At 45.0% G+C, this 12,179-nt stretch overlaps 1 protein-coding gene across 2 annotated transcripts in view; it reads right to left on the bottom strand.

The window, feature by feature from the left end:
* Positions 1-12,179, bottom strand: part of LMCD1 (LIM and cysteine rich domains 1) — a 63,498-nt gene that overhangs the window by 20,350 nt on the left and 30,969 nt on the right. For both annotated transcript variants that reach the window (XM_073351203.1, XM_073351202.1), the window contains exons 2-3: positions 9,716-9,804; positions 817-1,072 (exon numbers count right to left, since the gene is read on the bottom strand). In XM_073351203.1, coding sequence (XP_073207304.1) covers positions 817-1,072; positions 9,716-9,804 — 345 coding nt within the window. The remainder of the gene's footprint in view (positions 1-816; positions 1,073-9,715; positions 9,805-12,179) is intronic.

Here is a 12,179-nt window from a genome sequence, read left to right as displayed (position 1 = left end):
TTTAAATGGAGATTTCACATCTACTGTTGAGACCATGGCTCATTTTTTAACGAGACTCATACAGGAAATTTGCAAATACAGCATCCGATGTAGATGCTGCATTGGTCCTTACAGCTTTAATATAGTGGTCTTGTTTTTGAAAAATGGAGTCAAGTACAGTTTAAAGGTTGGTTGAAAAAACCCAGACTCCTGTCACATTAAACCACCTTCATATAAGTATACCAGAATTTCAGTAGGCCTTACAGTTAGATTTGCAGGCGAGTCAGACCAACACAGCAAGCACCCAAGGCATCTATTCATGAAAGATTAGCATCCCGATTGTTTAGCTTTGAAACAAACTGAAACATGCCATCTTCCTTATGACCATTCTGAAGAAAGCTGAGAAACATTAGTCTGGTTTTTTAAGCTTAAAAAACACTTATGTGGAATACACAGATTTAGTATAACCAGATGTACAACAGAGATAGGTTGTCCGCTCCAATGTTTTTACTGGGCATTAACTGGATGAATGAGGTAGACTTTCCATTCTTAAAATACATTTCTAGGGGAAACATTAATGTAAGTGAACCTAACCCCCGTATACATTCCCCAAAATCCAAAAACAAATACATCAACCTACAGAAGCCACCACTATTGTTGCAGCCTGAACCCACTGAAGTTATTTCTGCACTTGTGTGGTTTTTGCACTACACTAACCATGGCATGAACTTTAACTCCAAGAGAAACCATAGGTTCTAATACTTTTTAATGGTAATGTTTCCAATAGGGCCTTTGTTACACAATGCAGAACATATTACTCAACTGGCAAATCCTTACCAGCTTCTGGGTCAGTCCTGGTGGAGCCCACTCATAAGTTATCGTGTCAAACGTTGGATCTTTCCGAGACACAATAGGATTAGTGATGATCATGCGGTTCCTTTTGTAGATGCGAACACCATCGCCACCTTTCACCCGGGCAGTGAGCGTAGAATACTTTGAGTCAGACAACAAGCGGCCAATTTTCCGATCATCTTCTGCATCAGAGCTCAAGCTGTGATCCTCCTGGCTACATTTGCATGACTTGCATATTTTCCTGTGTGGGACAAGTGAGATCAATCATCCTTTTGATATAAGCTGGACCTTGGTAGGCATGTGCTCTTTTGAAGGCTCAGTGCTGAACTTTAAAGTTACTAAAGGTTAAATACTAAACTGGATCGCGACAGAAGACAAAAAGGGCTTTGTGATGCAAACTATATTTGGGAAGGCAGCAGGATATGCCTTAAAGGAATCTGCAGTGGTATGGAATACAAAAAACTGTAAATGCCTTACTGTTGTCCCTGGTGAGAGCAGCAGCAGCCGCCACTGATCAACTGTGCCTTCTCACCCGCTGTTACTGAACAGCTAGTTTCCATGAATTTATAAGGGACACTCAAAGAGATTATCAATTTCATGGCAGTACCACACAGTTTCCGTTACTGAAATTTATACTTCATTGCAAGTGTTTTTGTAGTCATAATTATAACCAAAAAATAGGAAGATTATAAATCCATACTGCTATTTCTTGGTAGTCAAAAATATATAGTTTTAAAAGCAAAGGGCCAAACTCATTTTTAGTATAATAGCAATGATTAATTTTGATTCCCAATTCTTCTCTGTAGTTGGCAAGTCGATTTAAAACAAGAAGTAGCTGAACTTTGAAGGCTGAGATTTTCATGCAGCTTAGGTGTGGAAATCAGGAACCCACAGTTGTATAATGTGATGTTACATACCACATTCTGTAAATCTGTAATAGTACTTAAGTAATACAGAGATTCCATATGTACAACAAATATGGAACTGTGCAGTACTTAAATACATAATTATAAAAGCAAATTAGAAAACAATACAGAATTCACTGACCAAACACAACGGAGTGTTAAGTTCTAAAATCTTGAAAAGGGTTGTGTATTTTACAAGCATGATATAGACTCTTAAATCATAATTCTTGTTCATCTGCTAGACAGAAGTTGCCCTCTAATTTGTAGTCATTGTTTCTTTTTGATTTGCAACCAAACACTTTGGCATTCTTCAGGATAAGAGGAGGGATACAGATGTTCAGTAGTTAACATCTGTGCTGCTCAAGCTGTCCTCAAAACAGAAGTGTGTTATTGGTAGATCTCTTGGTTAGATGATTTTCTTAGAAAAATACTGAAAATGGGATATCTAGAAACACAAGATATTTCTGATACTAGACATCCTGTTGAGATAAACCTCAGTTCAGCCAAAAATAGGCTTAGGAGAACCATTGCTAAGGTAGATATTTTAACCTGTTGATGAGCATGGTGAGGGACATTAACATCCTGTGAAACCAAAGGTTTTTATTTTCACTTTCCCCAGCCATGTCTGTCACTTTTGTCCTTGATAGCAGTGAGTCAGTGTGTAGAATATTTACTATGGACATTTGGCATTATCCTGTTGGCTCATGCCTCACATTTTGAAAGTGAGCAAGGACAGACAGCATGGGTTTTGTTTAAAAAGCATTTTTCAAATCGTTGTACACTGGGTTCCAAGCCTGTGTAACACACACACACACACACACACACGGGATTTGCATTACAGTATATAAGCCCATATGCAGTACATCAGGTGGCTCAAGTCTAAACAGAGTATAATTACTTTGGCACTAAGCCCCATTCCTGCTGTGCCATTGAATAGCATCAAGTACATGTCTGCTATTTTGCAGCTGGCTGATGACAAAGAAAAAACAGTAGCACAAAGAGAGCCACCATCATTTAGTATTATTACTTTCCCCCCCAAAGGTATGTCAAAGCATAAGTGAATATTCAGTTTCATTTACTAAATTCTCAGAATTACACAAACTGCAATAGGCTGAAATGTAGGGTTTACAGCCTGTTCTAATCCCTGCCAAGAAATTCTATTACACAGCACAATTTAAAAAAAAATATTTTAAGACAAAAAAAAAAAAAAAGAACTGGTGGAAGAGAGCTGCAAACTCGTTTTGACTTCATTTGAACCTGCACTTACACTGTGGGTTCTAGAGTTTGACTAGTTCAGACACTGCTACTTCACAACCCTTAGCCCCTTGACCCAGCTTTTCCCTATGGGAGGGATATTTGAGTTTGTAAATTGCCTGGCTTACTGGTGGTGGATCATACAGCTGCAGTTTCATCAAGGGCACACAGAGCAGATGGACAGAACTGCTAAAATGGCACTGATCCAACATATACCCCCACTGGCATTACTGCTGTATTTAAGTGCCTCCCAGTATTTGAGATAGAAACTCCTCTCCTGCTTCCCAGCCTGTAAAAGTAATAGCTTGATTAGTTATCAGGATTTTATTTTTGCATGAGAGTTTCATATTCAGTTCGGACTGCTGCAAGACCTGAGCTGGTTATCTTTGCAGGAGCAAGGCGCATAGTCTGTGCTCCTGTGAAAACGGTCTCCCACACTCATGGGTGAAGTTGGTTGAAAAATAGGAATTTGTTTCCTTTGTTGGAAGATTTCAGGTTTAAGTTTTCTGCATGTTTTCCCCTCTCCTTTTTCTAGTCGCATTAGATGTACAGTTTGGATCTAAGGTGCTTAAGTCAAGTGAACTGAAAGATGTTTACTCTATCCAAAGAGGAGTATATTTTAATTCATTTTACAACATATGACAAATGCTCTCAGATTTAGGTGAGTGTGTATAGATTACTGTATGTACCAAGTGCATTATTGTTTCTCCTTGTTGTGATACACTGGGACCCTCTAGCATGAGGGTTGCTAGAGAAACGGAAAGAAATGGTTAACATATGCAGAGGTGCAATCCAGATTAATACATTCTGGAGGTCCAAAATAATCCTCACAGCACAGTAGGTCACCTGCAATGTGTTGGCAGAGCATTTGGTGCAGTTTGGGAGATCTAGATACAAAAAGTTAGCCTGCTAAACATCTATTTTCCTTTGTTGTGCAGGTCTCTACCCAACCAGTATATTCTTACAGATTTTATATTCCAACCCATTCTATTAACAGCAAGTAATCACATCACAGCTGTTTCTTGGCTCCAAAGAAGCCATAACATAACTAAGTGAAGCTGAAGATGTGTTTTTATTTGTATGAGATGATGTATCACTAGTATGCGTTCAGCTTCTCTGTCACCTTCATCCAAGTATCACCTTAAAAAAGGTCCTAGGTTAGAGCCACATCTGCACATTAGAGATGTGGAATGGAGCAGTGTGTTTACTTTTTAAAGTCACACTATAGAAAAGTGCCTATTAAAGGGAAAAGTCAGTTCCCCACAACGAAGATAGATCATTTAATTGAAAAAATGCACTCTTTAGCTTTGGATCGGGTTAATTCATTTTTGTTCTACACAGACAATCACCTCCCAGTGCTGCTCCGGAGGGCTACCTTGGCAAGAGTGGCTTAGACCCTTTTTTAATCCTCCCTTGATCATGGTCCCCCACAACTAACTGCAATCTCAAGGGTGATTTAAGTTGTGCCAGCTGCCCATGACCTCAAGAGGGCATTCTATCATATGGAGTTAGCCAAGTCACAGGGCTGTCGAGATCATGCCCCTCCACCCCCAATATCAGCAGGTGTGAGTACAGCAGCACCAGAGTCTAGACCTGATGAACAAATGTGAATCTTTTCCTCAGAAAATGCTTGCTACGACAAGATTTTCTTTTAACATTTTCCATGTAGATTTCAGGGTTTCAAGGAAAAGAGCCTGAAAGGCTTGACAGTTTAAAAATTTGGATTGCTCCCTGTGATAGAGGGGAACAGTTCATAATATTTTGTATGAAGAATGTGTGTTCCTCAATTTCCCCTACATGCTGCATGGTTAACTAGGCAGGGGGGAAAGGTTTATTCCCTAGACCTAGATGTGACCGACCCCTTGCTGTCGGTGGCCTGGGTCCAGACAATTGCCTGGCCATTTGGTACCTAACAACTAATGACCAGAGGGACCCACCCTCTGCAGCATGCCAGACAGGTCTGACCAGCTGGAGAACAAAGGGCCAGGTGATGATGTTTTCCCAGGAACAAGAACAAATGTTTAAGGAAGAGCCCTTCGGGATTGTTAAGTGTGGGGCTGCTGGAAGGAGGAGATGCTTCTGGACTGGGACTACAGAGGGATTGGAGGAGGGCTCTGGGCTGATCCAGATGGACTTTTCTGTTCTCTACATTAAACAGAAAGACTTTCTATGCCATTTTCCAGACATCTAACAAACCCTTCTGTTTTTACCAAGCTGGCTGTGCCACTCCAGAGTCAGGGGTGCATTGCTCCCTTTGGTTGTACAAGTCTCCCCTAAGTGTTCAGTTCAGGTGCACTCACTGAGGGGGAGCTCACGGAGCGAAGCAGGTGTGCTGATGGCTCCAAAGTTCAGTCCCAGGAGGTGGTAAAATCAAGGGACTTACCCCGGTGAGAATGCGACCCGAACAGGCTCAACACACTAAAGGGGTCCTCCCCAGGGACTGTTCCAAAGCACCAGACTTGTGGATCTGAGACACTCCCGTTCCCAACCCTTTTCTTGCTTTCTTGGTGGCGGGGGAAGGGGGAGAAGAGACATTTTGACTAGTACTGTGAATATAGTTAAAGAAATACAGAGTAAAGAAGTGACTATGCAATTCTGACAGATGGCACAAGATGAAGTGTTTTCTGGATAGAATGAAATGGTAGTGTAAGCAGGGGAATAGTCCCGCTATTGTGGGGAACTTTCCTGGCTTCTGCACTACCCCAGTGAAGTGGGCTAGCGAAAGGATCCGAGTCCTTGCTCCCACTTCCTTTACCCAGTGGCCTCCCTGTCCTTGAAGACTCCCCTTTCACTCTCCTGTCTGGCAGAATCCTCATACTCCAACAAGGCTGGGCCCAGGATTCCTGGGGGGCTCAACCCCCAACCCTGCTGTGGTCACCTAGGACAGGGGCTAGGGTGTCCCCACTCCGGGGTACTCTCTCTGCCCTGGGCACTTCTCTGACCCACTGACCATTACATACAAGTTAAAGTTATTTAATCAACAATTAATTTTAAAAAAAGAATAAGGAAAAATGGGAAAGGTTACAGGAAACACATCACCCCACTCTGTGGCAGGGAACATCACAAACAGTGTCTCTGGAATGCTAGGGCAGTTCACAGTCTGTTCCTTGTAAGTCCCAGGCCGCCTTCTCCAGCCCTGGCAGTGCTGCAGGAATGCTGTGGGCTGGACACTTGCTCTGGTGGTGGCCACACGCTCTCAGGCTCTAAGTGGTAGGACCCTTCTTCCAAGTGTCGCCCCCGCCCAGTCGGGGTTACGATCCAAGCCTGGCCCACAGAGCCTCTTGGCTGAGGTGTCTCCTTGTGCTGGGCCCGCTGCCCAGGGTCCCCCTCGCTCTTCCCAGCTGCTCACCACACCCAGCTCCGGACTGCCCCAGCCGCAGCCCCACCACTCTGTCTCTGCTGCTCTGCGTCCAGCTCCCTGGGCTGCTTCTTTGGCCCCTCTGCCTCTGGTTGCTACAGCTCTGCTCCCAGGAAAAGGTCTGCTCTGCAGGCTGCTTCTGTGACTCTGCTCCTAGCACGGACCTGCTTCCTGGGCTGCATTTCTGGGCCCTCTGGCTCTGGTTGCTGCAGCAGCTCTCCTCCCAGGGCAAGTCTGCTCTCTCTGGGCTGTGCCTTTGGCTTTGGGGCTGTAGCTCTGCTCTCAGGACAGGGACTGCTCTCTCCAGATCTAGCACAGCTCTGCACCCCAGCTCAGCTCGGACCCCTGCTTTCTCCTTAGCTCGGCCCCACTCTGTGTGACCCAGGCAATTCCGGCTCACATGGAGGACAGGACCTCCCTGGCCTCCTGACTCCCTGATTAGCCTGCCCGCCCTGTCATTCAGGCTGACCTGGAGCATTGGCCTCTCCCCATTGTCAGTCTCAGAGTCCTGATTCCCCATCAACCCTTCCCCCTTTTTAGTACTGGGAGCTAGCAACTAGAACACCCCCACTGAATGTTAGTAAGGGGGCAACAGTCCCCTTACAGTAGCTAAACACACTGGGCCACTGATAGTTTACACAGGCTGGCTGAAGAGAGGAGTCCAGTCCTGAATAATTTTTATTCTGAATTTGTATCATTTAAATTGTGCAAAAAGGTTACTTTGTTGTACACAGCTACAATGGAACTGAGCTGAGGAGTTTTTAAAGCAGGACATCGTTGCCCTGGGATCACTCGTGCATCCTGCTGAAATTGCCTCCTGCCTCCCAATTGAAGTAGGAGCAAGTGTCATGAACACAAAAAATGAAACTGGTTTTTCTGATGGAAACATACTCTAACCATTATTATTGTAGGCATACTGGGATAAACACCAGACACTATTAGCCTGGCTGCTGTACATGAGAATTTTGAAAAGCTGAAGAACATTGAGAAGCAAATGAAGTGTGTGGTGGGGGGAAAGGGGAGGCAGGAGGATGGGGTCAGGAAGAATCTAGGAGTACTTCTGCAATGAAGTGTTGATACCATTTGGATTCCTTCAGTAAAACCTAATGGTACTGATTCTGGTCTAAGAAAGAAGGACACAAGGCTGTTCTTTGGCTTAGGATCAAGGTGGGGAAAACTATTACAGATTTCTGTGGGATGGCAGTGTAGAAGGGATATTTTTGTCTGCTAGCTTGTATGATTTGGGCCATTCCTCATTCACTGAAGATCCAAGCGCCACTTCTGGTACAGGGTTCTGGCAGGAGGTAATCTTAGCAAAGACTCCCTTCCCTATCCACTCTGCCCCCCAGCTCATCTTGGAGCCTCTCCCCAAGCCTGGAGGTTCCCCAAGATCCCAGAGACTTTGTGCAAGTGCCCTGTGCCCAGGGGTGAAAGTATGTTAGAGGACTTACCGGTACGCTGGAGTCCTGAGCAGGGGGCGTGGCCCCAACCAGAAGAGGCGTGGCCTTAAACCCCCGAGCCCTTTAAATAACTGAGGAGCCCTAGGGGCTCCCGGCTGCCACCGCTACCCTGGGGCTCTGGGGTAGCAGCTGCCAGAGCCCCAAGCCCTTTAAATCCCCGCCTGAGCCCTGCTGCCCGAGCCCTGGGGTAGCGGCAGTGGCGGGGCTTTGGCGGGGATTTAAAGGGCCCCGGAGCTCCAGCCCCCGCTACCCTCCCAGGGCCCTTTAAATCCCGGCCTGAGCCCTGCTGCCTGAGCCCTGGGGTAGTGGTGACCGGGCTCCATCGGGGATTTAAAGGGCCCCGGTACTCCAGCCGCCGCTACCGCCCCGGCCCTTTAAATGCCCGCCGGAGCCCCACCACCGCTACCCCAGGGCTTTGGCAGCAGGGCTCCGGAGAGGATTTAAAGGGCCGGGGCGGTAGCGGCGGCTGGAGCTCCAGGGCCCTTTAAATCCCCGCCAGAGCCCCGCCACTGCTGCTACCCCAGGGCTCGGGCAGCAGGGCTCAGGCTGGGATTTAAAGGGCCCTGGAGCTCCAGCCGCCGCTACCGCCCCGGCCCTTTAAATCCCCTCCGGAGCCCCACCACCGCTACCCTAGGGCTTCCGCAGCAGGGCTCAAGAGGGGATTTAAAGGGCCCCGGGAGGGTAGCGGCGGCTGGAGCTCTAGGGCACTTTAAATCCCCGCCAGAGCCCTGCCACTGCCGCTACCCCAGGGCTCGGGCAGGGATTTAAAGGGCCCCGGGGCAGTAGTGGTCGCTGGAGCTCCGGGGCCCTTTAAATCCCTGCCACAGCCCCGCCGCTGCTACCCCAGGGCTTTAAATTGCCGTCTCTGAAAGCCAGTCCTGATATGGCGCACCGGCTCTTACCAGTACGCCGTACCAGGGCATACCGGCTTACTTTCACCTCTGCCTGTGCCTCATTACCACCAGGATTACAGTAAAACTCTGATCTCACCTAGGGCATCTGATTCCTACTGTGCTAGGCATTAGACAAGTTGGGTGAGAGACAGTTCCTGTCCTGAAGAACGTACAGGGTAAAGAGAAGACAAAGAGGTGGTGGAGTGGAGATATACCATCCTGGTAGAGTGAACAGGACAATAGTCTCCAAACAGCATGATAAATCCACAACTTTGCTTGTTTCTTTAATTTTTGGATGGGATTGCATAGGGAGGAGATTAGCTAAACAGATAGAGGGAGGAGGACTGGTTAAGGTGTAGAGACCGAGGGTTATGTCTACACTGCGCATGTAGCCTGGATGATTGGCACTCAGGTTAGCCTAACCCAGTATAAGCATTCATCAGAAAAGCCCTATATGCATTATGTCCTCACCGTTTCTGCACTTAATGTGTATGTGGGGCCATTTCCCATGATTCTTTGTGCTCAGATACTCAATGGATTCTTCAATCAATTCTGTCAATTGTGGAAGAATATACCTGTCTCAGAGAGAATTGTGGAGGACTATCAATATTCAAGTGACCTTTCCTATGTCCTCACTGCAAAATGGGCAGGTTCCAGTCTGAGATAACAGCTTCAATCCAGACCTCCAGACATGCAAGCAAACACAAGTTCAAAGCACAAAGAGACACATGCTTGAGGGTTATGTGCAGCATAGAAGGTTTAGACCAAAAAATAAATAAATCAAATCATGTAGGTGCATGAGCTAAGACTGCACTGTAGACATATCCTAAGGGCAGAACCTTCTAGCCCTCTAGTGGCCTCCCCAGCACTGAGCTTGCACAAACTCTGCACTTCCCTTCCTCCAACACAATCATTTATCAGTTTGCATCTACAGAGAGTCAGTGAAGCCTGAATATAGACAAAGCCCCAAGAGAGATTTTTTTTAAATAGCCCATCCAGCAGTAGATAAATTACCTCCAAGAATGTGGCTCAAAGCCTGTACACATCCCTCTGCATCGCAGACAAGGCACCCCTCTTCCTGATTGCTGCTGGCTTACAGACATCTGGAAAAGAGAAGAGTTTCAGGATTTTTCTTTATTTTATATATTATCTCTATCTCTTGGCCTTGAGTTCTTCCATTGTGCATGGCTTCTCAAGCATGTTGATTCCTTTACAACTGTGCCTTGTGCGGTTTGAGGTCTCCAGATCAATAAATCATTGGGCAACTGGGTACTCATGGTTAAGCAAGACTGCTGAAAAAGTTCTGGTCTTGAACATAGATGAAAAGGGATAAAGACCTCTTATTGACTATCTGGGTGCTAGCTTATAGTACCTCCACCATACATTATAAACCATTGAGACAACATTGGAATAAAACTTCTGGTGGCCAATAAGTTGGGCTCACCAGTCAGTACAACTGAACATTTCTTATCAAAGCAAAACTTCAGACATCTTCCCTTCTAGGCCACTTGTTTAATGGACATGTGATTAAAATGCAGCACGATCTAAACAGATGTTTAGAGACTGTGAATAAAGGAGCATGTTTTACATTTAGTTTTAGCACAGGATATTGAATTACCACTTACATTTTCCATTTAGGGGGCAGTTTGAGATACTTCTGTGAATGTGAGAAGAACAGATCTCAGACTGAGTCTTGTTGAGAGGTTATCAATGAGTTAAGTTTCACCAAACTTATCACACAACTTGTATACCATGTACAAATCAACTCAAGATTGTTGAGTGATAATGACTGAGCTCATTATCTTTTTACTTTAAAGATTAAGGGGTAATTTGAAATACCTAGGAGGGGAACACATGTAATAATGGGCTCTTCAATCTAGCAGAGAAAGATTGAATGTGATCTAATGGTGGAGTTGAGCTTAACAAATTCAGACTAGAAATAAGGCACAATTTTTTAAAACACAGTAATTAACCATTGGAACAATTTACCAAGAGTTGTGGTGGATTCTCCATCACTGACAACTTTAAAATGGAGATTGGATGGTTTTTGTAAGATCAGTTCTAGTAATAATTTGGGGAAAAGTTCCATGGCCTGTGCTACTCAGTAGGTCAGACTACAGGATCACAGTGCTCCTGTCTGGCTTTTGAGTCTATGAATTTGAGTTTCATGGGATGCAAACAGCTGAATTAGATAATCTTTAGCCTTAACCATGGGAAAAACTTCCAGGAAAAAATGTCTGGGTGAGAAGAATTATTTAGATATAGGGACAATTATTCAAATAGGTGGGAAATGTGAGGCCAGAGACACTACAGCAATTTAAATATATATGAATTGTAATGATCAGTGGTTGAAAACTAATACCCCTTTTAACACAAAGACTGGATTTTAAGAAAAATCCAATCCCTCATTTGGGCCCCCTCCTTGCATTTGCTTCTCCCATGTTGAGGATTCACCATTCTAGTTCAAAAGAAATTGCAAAGAAGTAACCACCCACTCTTCCCATTGCTTCCTCTAAAGACACAGATTTTAATTTATTAATGTTACCAAATGAAAGGCAAATTTTTATAATTATTATACATTCATATTCAGACAGAGCACCTTCTCTTAAAGCAACAGAAATGAATGGGAGCTATTCTCATTTCATGTAGTTCTAAGGGCTTGTCTCTGGGAAGCTATTCCTGATTATCTCTATGTGTAGACACTCTTATTCTAGAATCAGAGTGCTTTATTCTGGATTAGTTTAATCCAAAAATGGACTAAAATAGTTGATCCAAATTAATTCAGAATACAGCACTCTTATTCTGGAATAATGGAGTGTCCACACATGGAGATAATCAGAAATAGCTCCCCAGGGAAACAAGTTCTCAGCTTTCATTCACTTCTGTTGCTGAATAATAGAGAAAACACCCTTAAGCAGTGAAAGATTGAGATACACAGTGCTGCCTTACTACTAATGTTCATTTTATTGATATACAGTATACTCCTGTTTATCCAAAACCCTGTTATTCCAACCTCTGCATTATCAGAATCCCTTCTTCATCTCCCATGGGTATGTATACATTGCAATTAAAAACCCTCGGCTGGCCTATGACAGATGACCGACCCACAGGGCTTGGGCTAAAGGGGTTGTTTAATTGCAGTGTAGATATTGAGGCTTGGGCTGGAGCCTGAGCTCTAGGACCCGGTGAGATGAGAGGATCCCAGAATTTGGGCTGCAGCCTGAGCATCTACCCTGCAATTAAATAGCCCAGCTGCCCGAGTCCAGCTGGCAAAGACCAGCTGCAGGTGTCTAACGGCAATGTAGACATATCTTATGTGTCTTGTGCTGGGGAGCCAGAAGAGATGTGGATGAGGATGTTTGGATAACAGACTAGGGACCCCCAGACACAAGGGTAACAGGGGTGGCTACCTTGCTGCTGACTGGCTCCTGCCTTCAATTAGCTGAACAAAATCCATGCCCCCCCATGCTATTCAGAT

The sequence above is a fragment of the Lepidochelys kempii genome, chromosome 7 (assembly GCF_965140265.1).
Source record: "Lepidochelys kempii isolate rLepKem1 chromosome 7, rLepKem1.hap2, whole genome shotgun sequence".
Lineage (NCBI taxonomy): Eukaryota > Metazoa > Chordata > Testudines > Cheloniidae > Lepidochelys > Lepidochelys kempii.
The sequence above is the reverse complement of the archived record's forward strand: the minus strand, read 5'-3'. Positions and strand labels throughout refer to the sequence as shown.